This window comes from Pipistrellus hanaki (genome assembly GCF_964339955.1).
Source record: "Pipistrellus hanaki genome assembly, chromosome: 19".
Taxonomy (NCBI): Eukaryota; Metazoa; Chordata; class Mammalia; order Chiroptera; family Vespertilionidae; genus Pipistrellus; species Pipistrellus hanaki.
This window is the reverse complement of record NC_140521.1, coordinates 24,842,984-24,865,250: the sequence shown is the minus strand read 5'-3', so window position 1 is coordinate 24,865,250 and position 22,267 is coordinate 24,842,984. Positions and strand designations below refer to the sequence as shown.

The window sequence follows — 22,267 nt, the reverse complement described above, 5'->3', positions numbered from 1 at the left end:
CAGTGTGGGATGTGCAGGAGGCAGCCAATCGATGATCCTCTCTCATCACTGATGTTTTTCTTTCTTTCTTTTTTTTTTTTTTAAATATATTTTATTGATATTTTACAGAGACGAAGGGAGAGGGATAGAGAACTAGAAACATCGATGAGAGAGAAACATCGACCAGCTGCCTTTTGCACACCCCCTACCAGGGATGTGCCTGCAACCAATGTACATGCCCTTGACCGGAATCGAACCTGGGACCTTTCAGTCCGCAGACCGACGCTCTACCACTGAGCCAAACCGGTGTCAGCATCACTGATGTTTCTGTCTCTCTCTCCTTCTCTCTGCATGTTTGAAGTCAATAATAACATACTAAAACAAACAAACAAAGATAACTCACTTCTTGGCCGGGCTGACTCACCTAATGTTGACGGTGCCTCAGCTGTCTTTCCAGCAGCCTTTGACGTAAGCCTGAATGGGCTGTTTTCTCCTAGGGGCAGTAATTCAAAGTGTTCTTCCTTACAGAGCCAACGGTGCTGATGTGAGTAGTGGAGGTGGGGGTAATTCTACCCTTGCCCCTAAGCTGTTTATTTCAGTCCAGCAGGATATAATTTATTAAGAGCAAGACAGGGAAATAGATCCAAAGACCTAATTATAATTTAGAAAAGGAAGTAGGTACCAAAATAGTTGCTAAAATGAAAATCAGGACATGACCATATCAGTGAGACATAAATCAGGTTACAGAGCTGTGGGTTGTTGAGGGGAATCTGGACAGAATCAAGAAGTGGTTTTTAGCTGATGGGTTAAACAGTGGTGGCTGGAGGGGCAGCATTTTTAACCTGGTTTTCCTGGGGCAGAAAAACGGAAGAAGAAAAAGAATCCTAGGTCCCTGTGAGAATGCACTGCAGAGCGGTGGGCCCAAAGCCAGCCTGCACACCTGCTTTCCCAGTTCTGATAGCCCACGAGCACTTCGGGGTGTCTGCTGAACTAGTCTCACTCCCGTGGAGGTGGGTCCATGCGGCTTGGGGTGCCTCTCAACATCTTGGTGCTGAATCTCCTCCTGACCTTCAGCAATCAGTTGTCTGAGGGCAGGACTTTTGTTTTGGCCTCTACATAACAACCAACTCCGAGGTTTCCCCTTCACACACAAAGGCAGGCCTAAGTGCTTTGTTACAACAGTTCCAGGAGTCCTGTTTCTGAGAAGTAAGGCTAGACACCATGTTGAGCCGGTGGCCAGTCTGTGCACCTTCACAGTTATGGCACCCGAGTCCCCCATTTGAAAACAAATCCCTGTTTGTCTTCTAGAAAGTGCAGGCAACAGGACTCGCCTCATGGCTCTGTCACATTACTCCCTCTTTGCATCACACCTCTGCAGGCAGCCTGCAGGGACAGTGCCCTAGGGGAGGATGAAGCTGGAACAAGCTGTGAAGGAGCAAGGACCTAAGTACCCACCCGTCTTCCTGCCCCGGCTCTGGCTGTCCCACTGCACCCGCACCTGAAATGCCAGCTTCTCTCCCCTCTTCCAGAGGGAGACAACAGATATCGCAGAGAGAGCCAGGAAACCTGGGTGTGAGCAACCTTACCAAGTCACATGACCATCCTTTCTGCACCTCAGTTCTCAGAACCTGTGAGACAGAGGTGTCGGTGATGCCGGCGTTGGCCCACTACAAAGGCTTGCTGTGAGATGGAGTCTGGCAGGTGACACACTTATAATGTTGTGCATATGCACATCACTGCTGTGCAAAAGGACCATTTCCAGAACCTTCTCTTTGAAATTCAAGAGTGAGATTATAAATTGCTTAATCTAAGTTCTGGGCCCATATGTATTTTAAACCTCATAAATTACCCTGAACTTTGCCTTAACTAAAGGAATTTTTGGCAATAGCAGAAGAAATGGAAGGGGCAGAAACAATGCTGGAACCAGCTAGTATTATAAGAAATGTTAATCATGCTCTCTTCACCATGGTTGCTTTGTTCTGATTAAAGGAGGCACTTCTACCTGCTGGAGCTGACCTGGAGACGCAGGCTTCCGCCCCATTTGGAGCCGCCTGTCATCGTGGGATGATGAACAACCTGGCTGCAGAAACCGGAATCGCCAGCCCTTTGGAGACCTCTAGTCCTTTTTGCACACCTCCTCTGCACACCTCCAGCCGGCTAACCTGGTAACTGATTTCCCCACGTAACCCCAGCCTTTGCATATCTGTAAACTGCCCTTTGCCTACTTCCCTTTGCCCTTCTGCCCAATATAAGCAACTGGCTTCTGGTGGGGGCAGAGCAGATTTTTGTGGGTGATCTGCTGCTCTCCCACGCTGCCGGCAGGATTGGAGTCAAAGCTTACAATGATTCAACCCTGTCTCTGCTTACAAATCGTGACCCATTGTTTGTCCCGGGCAGAAAGAGCTATTTCTTGGGCAGGAGGGCATTTCTCTTGTCCCCTGGCTGGTGAGCTGAGTGCGAGTCACTTGATGAAGTGATGTAGAAAGGGAATGAGTCCCTACTTCAATGCTGGAAGGTCCCTTTCCTGGTTCCAGGACTCAGAGTCACCACAAGGCAAATGGGGGTGGGGTTCATTCATGTTCATACATTTATGAATATACGGAGCACCACTGTATGCCAAGATTATGCTGGCACTGGGACATAGACCTGGGGTCAGACAATCCTGGTGTTGCCCTCCTGTTGCTTGTAGTTTAGGAAGAAGATGAGGCTAAGCAAGTAATGTGACCAGAGGGAATCAAAGAAGGAGGGACCCAGAGCTGTAGCGGCAGGACGTGTGAGCTGGGCCAGTGAAGGAGGCCTTGCGGAACCGGGACAGGAGCAGAAGGCAGGCCAGGGGCTGCAGGAGAGTGAGCAGACACCCCAGCATCTGGGAACCCCACAAAAGGAGAGAGAACAGAGAGAAGTCCAGTTAGGCTTTGGGGGTCCCCCTCCCCTTCTTCTCTTCATGGCTGGTCTTGTTGCTATTTTAAATGTGACTCTGTCTGGATAAACACGTGGGACCCTGTGGTCTCTGGGGATTTTCTCCTACCCTCACTTCCAGCCCCAGCTTGGCAAGGCCGAGGACGAGCAGGAGGACGGAGATGGCGTTGAGGCTGGCCATGGCTCAGACTCTCTGATTGCCAGTTGACGTTCCTGGGCTTGTTGAGTTTCCTCGCGGTGCAGGGCGGCATCAAGAGCAAGGCCGTTCGGGTTGGGTAGAGGGGGCTGGTGTACCGCCTTCTGTCTTCACTCCCACCCCAACTTGGATGTTATTTTGGAGGAAGTAGAGGTTTGTTTACGCCCCAGAGATGCAGCTTTGAGGTAGGAGGAACACCCTACGCAATTGCACAATTCAGCCCTGACCCGTCCTGGGAGGCCTCTTCGGTGGCTGCTCCCATCTTATGCCCAGGAGGGGCCTCGAAGGCGGTGGGGGATGATCAGGGCACAGATCTCTTTCATTTCACACAGGAAGAAGCCAATGCCCAGGGGTTGCCAGGGCAACAATCACACAGAAACTTGGTTGCAAAATTAGGACTAGAATTCATGTCTCCAATGCCAGCTGCATCCAATCTTCCTATCTGGGGCCTTCACAATTGGCGCTGCAATTTCAGTTCACCCCATTTTCCCCTCTGATACTCTCCGGAATTCCGTGCCGTCGTGCCACAGGGAGGGATTAAGATCCTTATTTTGCAAATGAACAAACAGACCAGAGAGGTTATTTGGCCAACTCTCCAAAGTCCGAAAGTGCACCTTTCTGAGGCAGCACAGTGAGCTTTCCACGATCATCCACCTGGCTTGCTGGGGGTGCAGACAGCGGTCACAGAGGAAGGCTTTCCGCCCGTCTATCACCATGACCACATTCTCACCATGACCACATTCTTGCCAGTTCAGAATCACCACCAGCAGGTAGTGCAAACTGCCATCTGAACCTCCAGGCAGCCAGCAGTCTGGGTGGTCAAAGCCCCTCCCTCCCTCCCTCCAAATCCACAGTCCAGGCAGGTGTTTTCTGCAGGTGGCTGAGGCTTGCCTTTGTAGAGAAGGTTCTCATGAGGCACACGCTACAAAGGGATGCCTGAGTTACCTGGAGTGTGTCCTGGCGCGGCCGCGGCTCGCGTTCTCCCTTGGGTTGCGTGGCGGCTGCAGGTGTCTTCGCTGCGGGTCCCGGAGGCCATAGGGCCCACTCTGGGGAGGTGATGCTGACTGGACAGCGCGGCTCTCCCTGGGGAGGAGCTGGCAGTGGGTCAGCGGCTTCCTCAGAGGATAAGCAACTTGTGTGGAGGGGAGAACTGGGTGGTTCTGAGGTTGTGCTGGGACGGAGAAAAAAACGGGGAGAAAAGCAGGGACTGCCGAACCTGAGGCAGGCCCCCCCGCACGTCTGGCACGGGGTCAGGAAGCTGGGTTAAGGCAGTAGGAACATCTGTCCCGGGCAGGTTGTCACGGGGGGTGCTGGGCGGAGCAGGCAGCTCTGCTGCTCACTGGGGGAAGGGCAGGAGTCGAGCTGCTGAGGTTCATTGAGTGTGAGGAGCGTTTGGGAGGAACTGACCAGGCCATCCTCCGTAGACCCAGGGCTCACGCAGCCATGGAAGTCATCTCCCTGCAGCCTGCCCTCTTCTTCCGTCTCATTCAAGGCCGGGCTCTGGGCTCAGGGCCCAGGGCACCACAGGGATCTGGGATCAGGGCACGGAGCACAGGGCACAGGGATCTGGCCCAGGGAACCACAGGGATCCGTGCCCAAGGCCCAGGGAAGCAGGATGAAACCACAGTGGATAGGCTGTGGCTGTTCCCACAGATCTGCAAAAATTCTTGATCTGGGCTGAGCCTCAGCAGTGGCAGCCACAGAAGTTTTATCTCCTGAGGTTGAGGTCTGGATCTTCAAGCTGAGTTTAGGGTTAGTTTGAAGGGTGTACTCTCCATTCCTTGGGTGCCTGCCCCTCCTGCCTCCCGCGCAAGCCTAGCACCCCTGGCTGCAGGCAGAGGGGCTGGCGTACGCCTGTGCCCTCTTGCCTCTGAGACTGGGGGCTCTGCACTTGCTCTCCTGGAGGGGTGCCAGCCCGCCCCCTGCGTGTGGCTGGGGCCACAGGGACATGCTGGGCTCAGAGTAGTTGACAGTTTCCGAGGGGGCGGCTTCTGTGGCCTCTCCTGTGCGCTCCGTGTTCTTACCAGGTCGGTGGGGCTTCCGCCGGGGCCCTGGCGGGGGTCTGGCAGGGCAGGGGCTGTGCCGGCGCAAAAAAGACGGTGACAATTAGGGCGGCCTGGGCACGGCCCCGCGCAGGCAAACACGCCCCCAGGTGCAGCTGGGATGGCAGCGGGGCGGAGGACCAGGTGTGTGCGGCGGGGAGGCGCACCCCGCGAGCCTCGCAGCCTCCACCTCCCCATCCCTCGCGGCCTGACTCCCACCTCCGCAGGGCGGGGCCGCAGGCGCCGGCGGGAAGGTGCACGCGAGACGGGCTGCGGCTTCTCACGTGACCGCGCGCCCCAAGCGGCGGTGGGGGGCGGGGGCGGGCGCGGGCACGGGGCGGAGAGGCGGGGCCGGGCCGGGCGGCCGCGCTCCCGCTCGCGCTGCGCATTCTCTCCGGGCGGCGGCGCCCCCTGCGCAGCGCGAACATGGCGTCCCCGAGCCGCAGGCAGCCGCGCCTCCTGCGCGTCCTGCTCGCCCCGCTGGCCCTGCTCGCGCTGCTGCCGCCACCGGCGGCGGGGACGCAGACGCTGGCCGGCCGCACGCCCCGGGCCCAGGACCGCGGCTTCCTCGTGGTGCGGGCCGATCCGCGGGAGCTGCCGCTGCGCAGGAGACGGAGCGCCGCGCTGCAGCCGGAGCCCATCCAGGTGTACGGACAGGTGAGCCCGGGCCGGCACCGGCTCCTCTGCGGCTCCCGCCCGCATCCACCCGCGCAGCAGCCTCCCGGCGCGGCGCCGAGGGAACCCCAGGCTTGCATTCGTTCCCCGACCCCTCCCACCCCGGGAGCACCCCCTTAGTAGTTGAATTGCATCCACCTTTCCTTCTTCCCGTCGGTTTTAGCAAACGTGGTCCAAGTACCTGGGTGCACATCCCTCAGGGAGAGCTGTGGGCACGGGTGCGGGGTGCGGGGGGCGCCTGCATTTTGCCTGTGGCTGGGAGGGGGCTGCCTGAGCGAGCACCGTGGGCCGTGCAGGCGAGCAGCCTGCCGTTGGCGCAGAACAGTGCGGCGAGGGGATTTCCACTCTCACGTTCTGACCGCAGTTGAGGTGAGCAAACCGGAAAGCGGGACATCCAGATACAGCCCAGGGACACTGTGTGTGCGCGTGTGCCTGTGTGTGTGCGCGTGTGCCTGTGTGTGTGCGTGGGAGAGAGAGAGCTTCTAATCCACCCCACCTCCCTTCAACACCATTGACTTTATTTTGGATGCGACTATCCCTCATGATTTGAAAGCCTGCAGACATTTGTTGAGCTTTATTCTGTGATCTATATCTATCCGGGCAATGGGATTATTAGATCATGAGTAACATGAATTTCACTTTCATGGCCAGACTTCATGCTAGAAATTGCAAATCGAGTGTGTGGGTTAGTGTCAGCATTGGAAAAATTAATTTGACTGTTACTGCTTCTCAAGACTTCCAGGCTTGCGGTTAAGATTGCCATCAACAAAACTAGAAGGTTAGTGGGGGAGAAAAGGTGGGACCAATGGAGGCAGTAAACAGCACGATTTCTACAGTCAAAATGTTCCCTTTTAAAATAACAGTTTAAAAATTAGTCTGAATTTTGCCTCGCTTTACTGATTTTTTTAGCCATTTCTTCAGGAAATAGAGTTAAACATTCGATCCTTGGAGCCATCCGAGGAAGAATCTTATAAACAAACCATCTTTACCCTGTTGTGTCATTTGAATTATTTTTAATTAAATACATTGCGGTGACATTGGCTGACCCTCCGGTGTCACTGTGTGAGGAAGGTGAGTGACCAGCCTGAGGTCACAGGGCAGGGCTGCCTGCGGCACCTGTGTCGACGCAGTCTGACTTTAGGGGCCAAACAGTTGCCCTGACGTTAGGTGAAGCTTCTTAAATACCTCCTTCTAACTCGTGTGCGCTGGGCTATGAAGGTGGTGAGTGGGTGGAAGCATTTGACTTCTGTCTGCTGTCAGCCCCTGGGGACCGTGGTGTGTGCCGTGTGTGCTGTTGAAGTCAGCAAGGTCCTTGCTCTCAGCAGAGATGCCAGCATTCTGAAGGAAGGGATGGAGGGGAGTGGGGTTCCCTGTTGATTGAGTCTCCTCAGTCAGCTCCGCTGTGGACCTGAATCAGCTCTCTGGGGGCCTGGAGTGGACATGGGTGCAGGGGGGCGAGGCTGGGAGCAGTCCCTCCCTGAGCTCAGGTCAGCTGCAGCAATAGTTTTGGTGGAGGGCAGAGCTTTCCTGTCCCAGAAATATGCACACAGGTGCGGCCCCCTCTCCCCCCTCCCGTGTGGTTTGTGAAAGCTCCTTGGGGCAAGTTAACCATGACCCGTGTTCTGAAAACCCAGGGCTCTATATGCAGCCAGGCTGCGTGAGTCTGTGTAGCTGAAGGATGGAGAGCCTGAGTCCAACCTAGAATGAGGAAGTCCTGCCCAAAGCAGGACCCAGGGCCGAGCTGCTGTTCCCCTCCACACTGTCTCCCGGCCGTGCTCCCTGATGCCCGCGGTGCATTTGAGTCTCTAAGGACGGCCCGGCGGGAGGAAGAGTCCTGGTGCTGGGCTTTCTGCCCTTGGGGACCCCTGTGAGGACCCTGTGCGGACCCTGTGCGGGCCTCCGGCTCTGAGCACAGGGATCGGGACCGCAGGGACTGGCACCCTCTGGGGAATTCACCTGTTTGGAATGCCCTTTCCGGTGAGGGTGACCTTTTGCCTGTTTGTCCTCGGACAGACCTGGTTTGTAAGTTCTCTGCCGTCACTGTTGTGATGTCAGGATGTGGACTGTAAACACATGCCCATCCTGCAGCTAGCCCTAAGCAGTTCCACTCCGCTTTTAAACCGAGAATTTCAGTGTTCTCCGTAGTATTGCTTGAGTTGAGTGTGGTTCTATAGAGATAGGAGTTCAGCTAGGGGAGGGGACATTTCATCCTGCTTCTTGAAAACTCACAATTTAAGGAGATCCAGCAGATGCGAATAAGGCACGTGACTGCATAAAGCGGAACAAGAAAACGTGGGCGCAGCAACCCTTCACAGCTCTATGGCGGGCTGTTTGCTGTGGGAGGGCGTGGGAGGTAGCGTGATGAGGGTCAGTGGGCTCCAGTACTCTGTAGGTTCTGACCTCTGACCTTGGATGAGGTTGAGGCTACCTGGTAGCACAGATTCAGGCTGCAAACGGGAGCTGCCCGAATGCAGAAGCCCTAGGCCAGTGGTTGGCAAACTCAGTAGTCAACAGCCAAATACCAACAGTACAATGACTGCAGTTTCTTTTGAGAGCCAACTTTTTAAAACTTAAACAACTTCTAACGCCACTTCTTCAAAATAGACTTGCCCAGGCTGTGGTATTTTGTGGAAGAGCCACACTCAAAAGGCCAAAGAGCCACATGTGGCTCGCGATATGCAGTTTGCCGACCACGGACCTAGGCCACCAGCTTCTGGGAGAGGAGCGAGGAGGGCTTTGCCGGGATACCCTGTGTCGGTGGGAGACAGGGCCCTGTGTTGTAGTCAGTTCTTTTTCTCTGGCTCCACTAACCTATGGAGTTGAGCCCCTTCTTACAAAGGCCAAGTCCAAGAAAAGGGGTTCCATAATTCTTGCTGCACAGAGTCTCTTTTTTTTTTTTTGTATTGATTTTTAAAAATATATATTTTATTGATTTTTCACAGAGAGGAAGGGAGAGGGATAGATAGCTAGAAACATCGATGAGAAAGAATCATCAACAAGCTGCCTCCTGCACACCCCCTACTGGGGATGTGCCCACAACCAATGTATATGCCCTTGACCGGAATCAAACCCGGGACCTTTCAGTCCGCAGACCGACGCTCTATCCACTGAGCCAAACCGGTTTCGGCTAGAGTCTCTTCTTGATTTTATGTCAGCCCCGTGCCTCTGTGCTCTCCTGCCTTCTCCTCTGCCTGCCCTGGTCTTCCTGTTCCATCCTCCAACACCCAGCAGCACCTGGAGCCAGGCTGCTAGGGGAGAGCTGGAGCTCAGCCGCAGCATTGCAGCCTCGCCTTGTGCTGGTTTAACGCTCATCCTCGTGTTTGCTCTGTAGGTGCGGATCAGCCGTTCTCTCCTCTCGTCCTGGCACCTGGGGGCCCTTCAGGAATAGGGGTGGGCCTGCTGCACACCTGGGAGAAGACAGGCCTGGGTGCAGGCCGCACACTGAGTTCTAGGACAGGCGCTTTCCAGGAGGGCCGGTGGAGACGGAGAGGGAGTTGGCGTACTTGTGGGGAGGGCGGCGGTGGTGGAGCCCTGTGCGATCGGGGTTCTTTAGTGGTGAGCTGGGATTCTGTGCTCAGTGTCCTCTCCTTTAGGGTCTGGTGGTTTGCTAATGTACTGTCCCAGGGCAAACGCCTTTGGAACGGAGCTCAAAGCCTAACAGGATTGATTTACAGGGTTATTTTCCTGCCCCTGAGTTCTCTTTCTGATTCCAGGGAGTATTCAGTGTCCTGATTTGAGACTGAAAATCAAGTGTTTGTTACAGCACAAGGTCCTGGGACAAAGAGCCTCCTTTGGGTGGCATTCTGCTGAGCTTTAGATCTCTTAGGAGTAGATTCTTGCACGATACACTTGCCTGGGAAAGAATTGGTTGGCGGGTTCTGAGGTTAGAATGTTTGACCTCATGCTTCTAAAAGATGAGAAGGCAAAGCATTTGCTGTTTCCAGTTGACTTCCAAGTAGGTGCAGAGTTGCCTGGAATGTTGGGTTGGCTCGATAAGGGATGTGACCTTGAAAAACTTCCTGGTTCCATTTGGCGTCTCTTGCACCCAGCTCAGTGTCTGGCCACTGCTGAGCTCATTAATTGCTTGCTTATTTTGGGGTATGTGGGTGGGTAGAGGCTTTAAGATGTGGAAAGAATGGGAGGAAGGAGGACAGGGATGGAGAATTAAAGGAATAAAATGAAGAGTCATCCAGGAGAGCAATTCCCGAGAGATGCAGAGCTCAGAGGTGCAGGACATCAGAAGATAGAGATCGTGGATATTGGTGTGTGGTTTTTGTTTTGTTTTTTAAATATATTTTTATTGACTTCAGAGAGGAAGGGAGAGGGAGAGAGAAAGAAAAATATCAATGATGAGAGAGAATCATTGGTTGGCTGCCTCCTGCATAGCCCCTACTGGGGATCAAGCCCTTGACCCCCTTGGGCATGTGCCCTTGACCGGATCCTTTGGTGTGCAGGCTGACACTCTATCCACTGAGCCAAACCAGCTAGGGCTGGATATTGGTTCTAATTCATGTTGTTTTCAAGAACCCTTACTTTATAGGGTGTGAAGTGAAGTTAATGGTATGCTTAATACAGTACTTTGATACCTGAGACCCCGGAAGCAGATCCCAACAGCAACGAACAGTCGGAAGCAAAGATGGATGCTGTTGGAACATCTCATTGTCATATTGTGTTGTTTCTCCTGAGAGATGAAGGCCACCTCTGTGCTGTTCTGCCTAACAGTCCATGACCCGGAGAGCTGGCGATCCAAAAAATAACCTCAAAAAGAAACACACCGATTTACCTTCTAATTAAATTTTGCTTAGAGAAGTATTAAAATGAGTTTGCATTTTTGAGCAACTGGTATGTGAAATGACTGGCATAAACAGAAGCTAGCTTGGAGTTTAGAGTTTTTGATAAGTCAGATGCTGATAATTGATTGCATAAAAGTGAACTAAGCTGAGGTTTACGCTGACCTTTTCTCCATTTTTTGAACATTTAGTGGAAACTGAGGTGAGCTCAGTCCATTTGGCTTGCCTGTTTGGGAGGAGGACTTTCCCAGAAGTGGCCGGGCTGCAGGGTGAGGTGTTCTCTTTGGCGGTGAGCACAGACCTTGCTGACGATTCTCTAGGTACCGGGATCCCCACTGGCACATGGCACATTTAGGCCAGCCACACAGGTACAGAAATCAATTTCCTCCCGTTTAAAGTGAGCCACAGTTAATTCCGACCTAATTTGCTGGTGTACTGAGCTGTGAACGTGGCCTTCACAGAATGGCACAGAGGCGGCGAGGAGGCTGCTGTGATCCAGGGAGTAGGCGCTGGGGATGGGTCAGGGCTAGGGCTTCGCTCTGCTATTGGGAAGCCCTCGGTTTTGTTTTTATTGTAATATAGGAATGCTTTGTGCATTTCTTCCTTAGGGGAGGTGTGGGGGTTCCCATGAAGATAGGACTTGATAACGACCACAGTAGTAAGGGAAAAGGATTTACAGAAAGAACCTGTTACTGTGGGGAACTCTGACCGCAGTGGTCGTGGGCCCTGCTGGGCTGGCCCAGAGCTGGAAGGCCCCAGCTGTGATGGAGCTCCCAGCGGAGCACTCTTAATCCTCCTCTGAGGGTCTTTTTCCACTGAGTTTTAGGGCGAGTGGGAGAGAGGAAAAGCCAGAGACAAGTATCGATGTGAGAGAAACATCGATTGGTTGCCTCCTGCATGACCTCTTACCAGGGCCCGGGCAGGGGAGGAGCCTACAACTGAGATACATGCTGTCAAGTGGAACGGAACCTGAGACCCTTTGGTCCGCAGGCCAATGCTCTGTTCACTGAGCCACACTAGCCAGGGCCCAGTAGAGTGCTTCTAGACACCTGTGATGACAGGAACAGTTTGTGTCTGGGCCGGCCAGTCTGTGCATTAGCACCATGTGGCGGATGAGCACTTGAAGAGTGGCTGGTATGATTGAAAAACGGAGTCTATTTTGTTTCATTTAACTTTATTCAGTGTACATTTAAGTTTCAGGAACCATAAGCAGCTCTCGTCTAGTGCTCGAGGTTGGGTAGCTCTTACAGGCTGGGGGAGGTCTCTTCCCAGTGGTGGACAGCCCCCACCGTCCGAAGGGTCCCTGGGTCAATCCGGGCAAGGGCACCTACCTCGGTTGCGGCTCCTCCTGGCCCGGGCACTGGTCAGAGGGAGCTCGGGAGCTGCACCACGGAGCGTGCGTTTGTTTGACCACAAATGGAGGGGAACGAGCCAGCTCTTCAGGTTGTTAGAGTGAGGGCTGTCGTCTAACCCGGGCTCTGGGGCTGCTGACGCTGGCCGGATGGCGGGAGTCGGTCCCTTTCTCTCCTGGGCAGGGATGCTTCGGAGCTGTGGATGCACGTGGGTGGGGTGCTTGTCTTAGGGGTGCTCTGCACAGCGGCTTCCCCCAGCGGTGCCTTGGGTGACGACAGCTGATGGCTGTGACGCACTTCTGCCAGGGCCTGTCATGGGTCTTCGCTGAGCTGCTGGGAGACCGCAGGTCTGCTGAACCTGGAAGAGTAGACGGTGGGCCTTCTGGCCCTCCTGTGTGCCCGGGCTTGTTGCCTGGCCGCCCTGTAGCTGGGCCTGTCCTTCATCCTGGTGATGGCAGCGCTGGCCTGTCTCCATCCACAGCACCCTCTCCGCCGACAACTGCGGGCCTGCTCGGAGCACTGGACCTTCCCCAGGTCATCTCCAGTCCCTGGCAGGAGGTTGGGAACACACTGTGGGTTCTCAGAAGGCAGGCTGATGTGCTCAGAGCCCAGTCTGACTGGCAAACACGAAAGTAGAAATGTGTGTGTCTCACACACCATTCCTGTGTGCAGGGGCCAACGTGCTGTTTTGTTGATGATCCCTCTCCATCTTGTAAGTGAAGAAAGTAACTATCGTGGTTTCTGTTACTGAAAAAAGAGACCAGCCTATTGAGTAGAAACCCACTTCCCCCAAATAACTTGCAGATCAGATGGCTAGCATGTGAAATAAGCGTGGGTTTGAGCCCTTAGTGGGTCCTGATTGGGATTTTTATGTTAGTTGGTGCCCAGGTGAGAGCCAGTCTACCTTGCTGAGCTGCGGACTGAGTGGTGTCATGAGGAAGTTTTTAACTCTTAGGAAACCTTTGTGCCTGGAAAAAACGGGGAAAAGCTGGGATGATCTCTTTGAATGTGGAGGACCAGGGTTAAAGCAGACTTGGGGAAAGGCTAGGGTGGGGTCTGTCACTGGGAGACTCGGGGGTAGCTGTGAGATGAGCTGGGTGGTCAGGGCCCCTCTGTCTCTGCCAGCCCAGGGGGTCTGTGTGAGAGCTGCCCCCGGCCTGCCCGTGGGCCTGGTGAGAGGGCTGGGCTGGCTGCCAGGAGCTGAGAGGAGCTTGCAGGGCAGGGCATGGGCTGGAGGGCGGCGGGCGAGTGGCCTGTGAAACGCCAGAATGTTGGGAAGAGACTTGGCACGTTAAACCTGTGCTCAGTACTTGGGTAACACGAGACTCTGCCCGGTGACACTGAGTTCCCTGACGTCCTCGCTGGGGTTAAAGAGATCTGCGCTCACTGGGCACAGCGCTGAGCTTGGCGAGGTGTGCCTGCTGGGGTGGTCCGCGGGATAGGCCCTGCATCGTTGGAGGAGAAGAGTTACGGGGCGAGGTGGAGAGCTGGACAGAGGTACAGGGTTCCGGACACAGGGCATGGAGTTAAGCTCGGAGCCAGCAGCGAGGCCCGCTCCTCCTCCCCCCGGGACCTCGGGCAGGGCTCGCGGGCCTGCTGTTCGGTTCGATGTGCCTGCTCTCCATCAGCCTCTCGCTCAGTCGGTAAGGAAGCCCCGGTGAGGAAAGGTCTGGAGGCCTTCAGTTCTGGGATGTAATGCCTAAATGCTTCCCCTGTGGGGCGAGCAAAGTGCCAGAAATGAGTGCCACACTGGGTGTGGGCTGGAGGTTAGGTTTCTCGGGTTTCTGAGCCCACTGTGGGGGGAGGGGACCTGAGCGCTGAGCTTGACCCAGGCTGCCACTGCTCTCCGCGTCCAACGCTGCTGGGCGCAGGTGCCTTTTTGTGGAGCCGCTTTGGGAAGAAGACGCCACTAACAAAAGGAAACGGCGTGCACGCATTTTGAAGCCCATGACACGGATGTACGGAGAGCACCTTATGTGCAGTGAGAATGGTCACTGCTCTCACCACAGAGGGCGCCGGAGGCCGAGGAAGGGGACGTGCCCGCGCCAGCCTTACGCGGCTAGTAAGCCATCGAGGGCGACCCCAGCCACCGGCTGTTCACCGCACACTCGCCTCCGTTACTGCCCAGCAAGCTCTGCTGTCAGCCAGGGGTCCCGGCCTTGTCGCTGGAAAAGGAACTCCTTTCTCCTTTACGGCCTGGACCTCTCATTTCATCTCCCCTCCTCTTGGTGCTCCTGGCCTCGCTACTTCCTGTCAGCTTCTCGGGTGTGACACGTGCCGAGCCCTCCTGGCTCCTGGCGCTGCTCTGCCTTGGCGGGAGCCACACTCTGCCCCACCCCCAAGTCCGCTCTTTTCCTGTTCCTAGCTTGGAGTCTGGTGTATAGTAAATATTTATGAGGGAAAGAGGTGGTGAGGTAGAGAGCCAAAGAGGAGAGTCTGGGAAAGTCGATGTTCTGGAACCTTCCTAAAGAGCTCCTAGAAGTAGCTTGTGGTTCGTAGGTGAACCCTCACTTAACACTAGTCCTGGCCCAGGTGCCCAGCAGCCAGTTAGGGGATTAGAAGCAGGCACACCACCGGCGCTGACTCTCTGTGGCTTACCTGCATCTGCAAAATGCGGGAGATGGATTATGTGCCTGGATTTTCCCTGGAGCCTGTTTTCTTACCAACTGGCCCCTGGAGGGGTGATTATTTTCATGACAGATGCTTTCCACAGGTTCTTTTTAATGGGAGCACAGAGCGCGCTGTTTGCTGATGACGGGCTCGCCGAGCAGCGCACCTGGAAGTGGGTGCAGCAGGTTCTGCTGCCAGCAGCCTAAGTCGGCGAGAGCAGCTCATCGCCCTTCAGGGACAGAGGACACAGGATTATCTCCTCAACCAAAACCAGGAGCTCCTTTCCCCTAAGAAGAGACGAGGATTTTAGTTAAGGAGAGTACAGTGAAATGCGAAGTTTTTAAGCCCAAGGTCCTCATCTGTGAGATGGGGAGCCAGACTTATCAGCAAAGTAGGCAGAGTTCTGTGGGCGAAGGAGAAGTGAGAGAGCAGACACAGGAGGTGCCGGGAGCCGCGCGGTGTGAGGCAGCTCTCCCTGAGACTCACTCTCCCGGAGGATGGAGAGCTCACTAAACTCAGAGCAGTCTTTCTAAAAAAAATACTTTTAAAATCGATTTCAAAGAGGAAGGGAGAGGGGGAGAGAGAGAGCTAGAAACATCAATTAATAGGGAGAATCACTGATTGGCTGCCTCCTGCATGCCCCACACTGGGGACCAAGTCTGCAACCCAGGCATGTGTCCTGACTGGGAATCGAACCTTTGATCTCCAGGCGGCCTAGCTTGTCCTCCGAGAACCGTGTTCTGGGAAGAAGCTGTATTGGAATGACGAGGATGTAGGTGCTGGTTTCTTTGGGTTTGACCACTTTGAAAGAGTTGATGGCAGAAGAAATGATCAGAGACAATAGGGGACCCATTCCGTATTCTCCTGGATAAGCCTCAATGACTGTCCTGTGGTTTTATTGTAAGTTTGTCATTACTATCAGATTTGCAACACTCATTTCCCCGGAAGGACTCTGTGCACTTTCGACAGGTGAGAAATGCTTCAAGAGCCCCAGAGGCCCTGGCTGGTTTGGCTCAGCCAGTAGGCTACGTGCAGGAGGCAGCTGATCAGTGATTCTCATCATTGATGTTTCTATGCCTCTCTCTAGCTCCCTTCTTCTCTAAAATAAATAAAAAACATGTTAAAGAGAAAAAGAGCCCCACTGGGTGCCTGCCACCTAATGGGCCTCACTGGGTGTGCAGTCAGTAGGGGAAGTGCGAGCAGTCAGCCTTCACACCACTTTTGTCCTCTTTCATTGCGACAACCCAGGGCTGGGGGCTGGAGACCATCTACTTCTCCAGGCGCCCGGGCGCTGTGGCCGGGAGACAGCGATGGCGAGGTGTCATTGTGGGTGGTGACTGCTGTGACTGGAGGTGGACACTGCTGCCCGGCCCGAGGCCGTCCCCAGAGGGGACGGGGACTGGGGCCCGGGGGCCAGGCCTGCAGGCTGCTGGGCTCTGCAGAGCAGTTGACAGGCGGTGACCCGTGGCCTTGGCAGGAGCGGCCCTCAGCCTGCTTCCCGGACTCACTCCGCTGTGTCGTTGGGTGGGTGGTTTGAAGGGTCCTCGGGAGGTGAAAGAAGCCGTTCTTAAGAGGGGAGTGCCTCGGTACTGGATCAGCACGTGAGCCGTTTCTGTTCCTCCTAGGTCATGGCAGAGCCTTTTAGAAAAGGAGTTAGTGTCACAGAACCACTTAGAAGAGCCAGTTCAGGAGCATTAGGACGTTCACGGTGTTGTGCAGCCACTGCCTCTGCCCAGCCCTAACCCTTTTCACCCAGAACAAACCCTTTCCCGGGGGAGTCCCTGCCTGCGCCCAGCCTGAGGCAGCCCCGTGTGCCGTCCATCGCCATGGCCTCCCTGTCGTCACAGTTCCTGTAAATACTACCGGGCAGTGTCTAAATCGGGGTTTGAGGGTTCCCGCACTGGGCTTAGGTCAGTAGATCATAGAGTTTTAACAGCCTCCCAGAGACAGCTGCCCCATGGGAAGGAGTCTTCTGCCACCCTCCTGGGAAGTCCCGGGCCTGCCAGTAGGAAGGGGAGTGGACAAGATCCATTCCTCCCCAGATAAACTGCATAGGAGACATGCAGGTGTCTCTCTGAAAATACTGGTTCCTGGGCTCCAGTCATGGGGTCCTCAATGAGTGGGTTTGGGGTGATTCTGCAGCCATATTCGGAGTCCCTGGACCAGGTGACCTGTGTGGCTTGATCTCCACTCTTCAGCCACCCATAAGGCTAGCGGAGGCCTGAAGCGCCTCCTGGTGATTGTGCATGACGTGGTTTCTGTGCACAGGACTTCCTGTGCTGCTGATTGTACTGTGCTTGCCCCTAAGGGGAGCCATTGGGCCCTCCCTGCTGCCTTTACAGCTCCAATCCACTGTCTCAGAATCAAGCGCCAGCTACGCCCTGTGAGCTGGAGATTGCAGGGGCCTGTGGTGCCTGCCTGGGGTTGCTGTGATAATTGACTGTACATCAAGGCTACCTCCCTGCAAAAGCCACCCGCCCTCCCTCCCCTCTGGCTGTGGGACCTGAGTGAGCAGGTGGTCTGGAGGCCTCAGCTGCTGAGGGAGGCCTGAGGAGAGCAGGGGGGGTGGAGGGGGGGTGGGAGAAGTGCCTCGGGGAGGGCAGTCCTGGGGAGGGAGAAGGAATCACAAATCTAAACCACCAGGAAGGGAGGGACCTGTCCATGTTCTACAGGTGTCACTGCTGGCGGCTGCCCTGGGTGTGGGTTCCTGCTCACTGTCCATGGCTAGCATCTCCACTTGCTTTTCCCCTGGGCAGGGGCAGGAGCAGGGTGGGGGGTGGGGGATGGAAAGCAGGGGAGGTGGGGGAGGGGGTGGAGGGGAAACAGGGGAGGCAGGGGAGACTGGGAAGACTGGGGAGTTGAGGGAGGCGGGGAGGAAGGGGAGATGGGAGAGAGAGGGGAGTCCAGAGAACAAGGCGGGTCTGCACTGCCTGCCTGCCACCTCCCCGCTCCTCAGTGGCTTCAGGGTGCGGGACTCCTGTGGCTGACTATGGGCTTGTGCCGGGGGATGGGCAGCACCTGGAGGATTAGCCGTGACTCAGCCAGAGGCTGTGGTGGCTCAGCAGGGACTTCCTCACCAGGAGCTGCCCACGCTGACCTGTTGCCAAGGGAAGGAGCTCAGCTGTTGGTGTGAGTTGCCCAGTGGCCCGGGATTTCTTTCCCCCTGCTGGCTGCCCTTACAGTCTGTGTCAGGAATAAAGGGACATGTGATAAAACGAAGATAATTTTTATTTACTGGTTTTTATTGTGTGCATGTGTTTTTTCTTTTAATCTTTATTGTTGAAAGTATTGCATAGGCCTCCTTCCCCCCATTAACCCCTTCCAGCCCACTCTGTTCCCCCCAGGCCCTCGCCACCCATTGTCTGTCCACGGGGCAGGCATATGTGCACCCACTGAGAGTGACTTCTTTTAATTTTAATTTTTTAAATATATTTTATTGATTTTTTACAGAGAGGAAGGGAGAGATATAGAGAGCTAGAAACGTAGATGAGAGAAACATCGACCAGCTGCCTCTTGCACACCCCCCTACTGGGGATGTGCCAGCATCCCAGAACCTGGGACCTTTCAGTCCGCAGACCAAGGCTCTACCACTGAGCCAAACCGGTTTCGGCTACAGTGATGTTTAACAGCATCTCACCACGCGCCCGCCCACTTCCTCTGTGCCGGGCCCTTGGAGGCTCTGTGCCCTTTGTCCTTTGCGCCCCACTCCCCCTTTAGGATTGGGGGAGGGGCCATGAGTCTCATGCTCCCAGTAGAAAGGCTCAGCACGTCCTGTTCAGACCTCTTTCCCATCCTGGTCGCTGCGACCCGGCAGTCATTTCGTTGTCACCTGCCGGAGGGACTGTTCAGAGGTGTCCCAGGTGGAACCTCTGTGGGCGTTCCCATCCCAGACCCCCGACGAGCGTGGTCCGTTCTAGGCACGTCCTTCATTGTGCCGATGTTGGCGTACTTCTCTGGTGTTACCTCTGGTTGGAAGCGGGGGTGTGTTTGGAGGGAGACTTTTGGCCTGAGACTAGGCCCCTGCTGCCCAGGTTCCTCAGAGCGAGGGCTGGGGGAAGGAAGGCCATGGAGATGCTCTTGGCTCCTTTCTTGCTGTGCATTTTAGGGTAAAAGATGGCTTATTTCTGTTCTATGGATTGGTTTCGGGTGTACAGCTCAGTGGTTAGACAGCCATATACTTTACCTGGTGTTCCCCTCCAATTCCCCACGCCCACCGGCACTGTCCGTGGTTTTCAGTGTTTCCCGAGCTTTCCTGTCTTCCCGGGACTGTTCTGCAGCTGCCACTTCGTGCTGCTTGGTCCCTCACCTCTGTCACCAGAGCTCTGAGTCTCCCCCCCTTCCCCCCGGTTCTCTCCATAGCAGTGAGTCTGTTTCAGTTTCATTTGTTCCTTTGATCAACAGTGAGACCACACAGGGTTTGTCTTCCCTGACTGCACTCGGCATAATACTCTCGGAGCAAATGGTCAGGTGCCATCTTCTGTGGCTGAGCCGTGGTCTGTGTGCGCTGTGTGTGGGTTTCTTTTATGCCCTTGGCCGGGCCGAGTGCTCGGGGCTCCCTGCGTGTGGCTGCTGTGTGGACACAGCCTGGCCGAGCGTCCCGCAGGGTCTTCCCAAGCACGCTTCGCTGCTGCGGGTCAGTCCCCAGGGGGACTCACTGGGCGGTGAGGCTGCTCATTTCCACTTTTTATTTACGTTTCCTGTTGGTGCCTGGACTTCCCTGAGCAGGAACATTCTGGAATTGACACTTTTTTCTAAAACCTCACGGGTCATTTTCATATATTTTCCAAGAGTTTGGATGCAGGCGCTTAGAACCCAGAGCAGAGTGTTACGGTGAGCGCCTCCATTGGCTGGGGCAGGTGCTTCTCCACCTGGGGTATCCGAGAGCTTCCAGCCAGGGGGGTGGGGGCGGGGGCGTAGGGCGGGGAGTGGGGGGAGGGCCCTGCAAAGGAGGGTTTTGCTGGAGCTCTGAAGGGAAGCCTCTCTGAAGGCGGGGCCGCAGGGCGGCGGGGGGGGGGGGGGGGGGGGGGGGGGGGGGGGATGTGCAGGCCGGAGGGGCAGGGGCTGCTGGGAGCCCAGGGCTGGACTTCCTCCTGCCCCGGCCTGAGAGGAGGGGGTCGCAGAGACCTGGATCGGCTCTCTCTGCTCACTCAGCAGGAGGGGAGCCCAGCTCCTGTTTCTGGGCACTTGTCCTGATTTTGAATGTTGACAGCAGCTCTCAGGATTTCTGTTAGTGTGGCGATCAGTGTGTGCTTCACACAGAAGGCGGAACGTAGTACCCTCAAGGGTTCTAAGATGGCACGAAATAGGAAAGATGCCCAAGAGACATGAAAACATGCTCCAAGTCACTAATCATCTGAGAGATGCAAATCAAAACTACGACCGTGAGATATACCTCACACCTGTGAGAAGGCTACCGTCAACAAACAACAAGTGCTGGCAGGGATGAGGAGAAAAGGGAGCCCTCAGGCACTGCTGGTGGGAATGCCAACTGGTGCAGCCACTGTGGAGAACAGTATGGCGTTTCCCAAAAAACTAAAAATGGAGCTGCCATTTGACTCAGTGATCCCACTTCTAGGAATATAGCCCAAGCAATCAGAAACACTGATCAGAAAGGATATATGCACCCCTATGTTCATAGCAGCACAATTTGCCATAGCTAAGACTTGGAAACAGCCCATCAGCAGACGAGTGGATTAACAAACCGTGGTCCTTCTACACAATGGAGTACTGGAACTTTACCGTTTCCAACAGCAGGAGGGGCCTGGAGAGTATTATGCTGAATGAAATAGGCCAGTCAGAACTATACATATCACATGATCTCACTCACATGGAATCTAGTGAACCCAATAAACCGATGATCAAAAATAGACCCAGAGGGGCACAGGGCAGAGAGGAGAGCACTGGGCCTTGTCCCGCTATGACCCGCCCTCCACAGCGCCAGGTCTGGAGCGGCGGCCAAGAGTGCCCATCACCCAGGCCTTTGGAGGCTCAGAGCCAAGACCTGTGGCGCCTGGCCCCGCTCTGTGTCAGGGCCCAGTGGGAGGGGGAGACAGATGGTCTGCCTGAACCTTCACTGCCTGCTATCCTGGCCTCACTGCTCCTGGACCCCAGGTCCGGCTGCCCTGGCTGTGGAAGATGGGCCGTGTCCAGTGCCCGAGTGTCGGCTGTCAGGTGACTGCTCGTGCCGGGATGCTTGTCTTCCTCTTGAGCTCAATCCTGACAGCCTGTGGGACTGTCCTGAGAGGATGTCTCTGCCGATGAGCGCCTGATTGTATAGAGCAGTCGGATCCGCCCATGACCAGATAGATCCCTGTCTTCTATCCCCACTTGAGTCTGAATGTCCACGGACAGACTCAGACGGCCCATGCGGGCTGTCCTCGATGGGACCCAGAATGTGCAGAGCTGGCTTCTGACTGCCGTGGCAGACCCAGGTGCCTTCCTGAAGCAGGTCCTGATTGGGTCTCTGAATCTTCTGAGTGTCCTTTGCTATCGCTGTTCTGATTAGTGCTGGACCCTAGGTTTCTGGCTCTTTTATCATTAGAGGTGTAATGCCCTACTTCTTTTGTGACTCTCTGTTGTTCTGACCTGTAGATATCTCTATTGTTAACTTTCCTCTGTTGAATTTAACTCTTAAATTATCGGTATGTTTGTTTTCCCCAATTGATTGTCCTTTTTCTTGTATTTTTTTTTTTCACGTGCATATGAGTCACTGTGTCTTGTTTTATTCAGTTTTGCACATCGTGATCCTGTGTTTTCATCATCTTTGCCTCTTTCCCCTGATTGGGCTGACACTTGACTGTCGCCTTCTTCCTTGTGCTTCAGTAGAATTTGGCCTACTTTTCTCTTTTCGCTTTTTGTCGTGATTTCCCCCCATATGTGTCTCTCTGTCTGCAAGTAGGTGTGTCACCTTTTTTATTTTTTCTTTCAGAGCTAGACCCAGGCCTTTTTCCCTCTTCCTCTTGGGCTCTTGGATCCCCCTCCCATCACTCTCTGAATGCCTGGACTTTCCCTCTTTACCCTGCTCCTCCTACTCTTCCTCCTCTTTTCCTTTATGTCATGTTCCTCGTGTTTCTTTAGGTGTCCCTTTTTCTGCTTTGGTCTGATGCTTGGAAATTCATTTAGGGTCATAGTAGGCTTCAGCTAACTTGAATGCCATCAGAAAGAATTCTCCAAGTCTAATTTCTGGTTGTGGGCTATGTCACAGATATCCATGAAGATGTTGGCAGTGTCTGGGTCATCTGGATTCTGTACAGAAGACACACAAAGGGAGGGGCTATAAGGCAGACTCACGTGGTCAAATAACCCAAAGTCAACTTAGGGAATGGGAATTTTTGCTTCTTAAATTGAAACCAAATCAGGTGTTCTTTGCTTAATATAGTTTAGTTTATTATGACGCGGCAGGAAATTAGAGGTATTAGAGGAAAAGAAAGAAATGTTAAATACATGTGGTGACATGAAAAAATTGGTTGGCCAGGTTCCTCTTTTCCTACTTCAAATATCAAAATATTATAAGGCCAATAATTGAACTATCTTTTAAACATACTATCTTAATGTTCATTATGTAGGAAGAATATGGTGAAGGTCTAACTAATTGTTATTTATTTATTTGTCATTAAATATTCATATTATTATCCTTCAAAAGAAAAATAGACCCTGGGCCCTAGCTGGTTTGGCCTTTGGCTGAAAGGTTCTGGGTTTGATTCT

The 22,267-nt window shown here is 54.4% G+C and overlaps 1 protein-coding gene across 1 annotated transcript in view; it reads left to right on the top strand.

Moving 5' to 3' along the window:
• Positions 1–5,505: 5,505 nt before the first annotated feature.
• SORL1 (sortilin related receptor 1) overlaps positions 5,506–22,267 on the top strand; it is a 135,901-nt gene continuing 119,139 nt past the window's right edge. Inside the window, exon 1 of the mRNA XM_084868410.1 lies at positions 5,506–5,793. Within this exon, the coding sequence (XP_084724536.1) occupies positions 5,563–5,793 (231 nt within the window). The 5' untranslated portion in view covers positions 5,506–5,562. The remainder of the gene's footprint in view (positions 5,794–22,267) is intronic.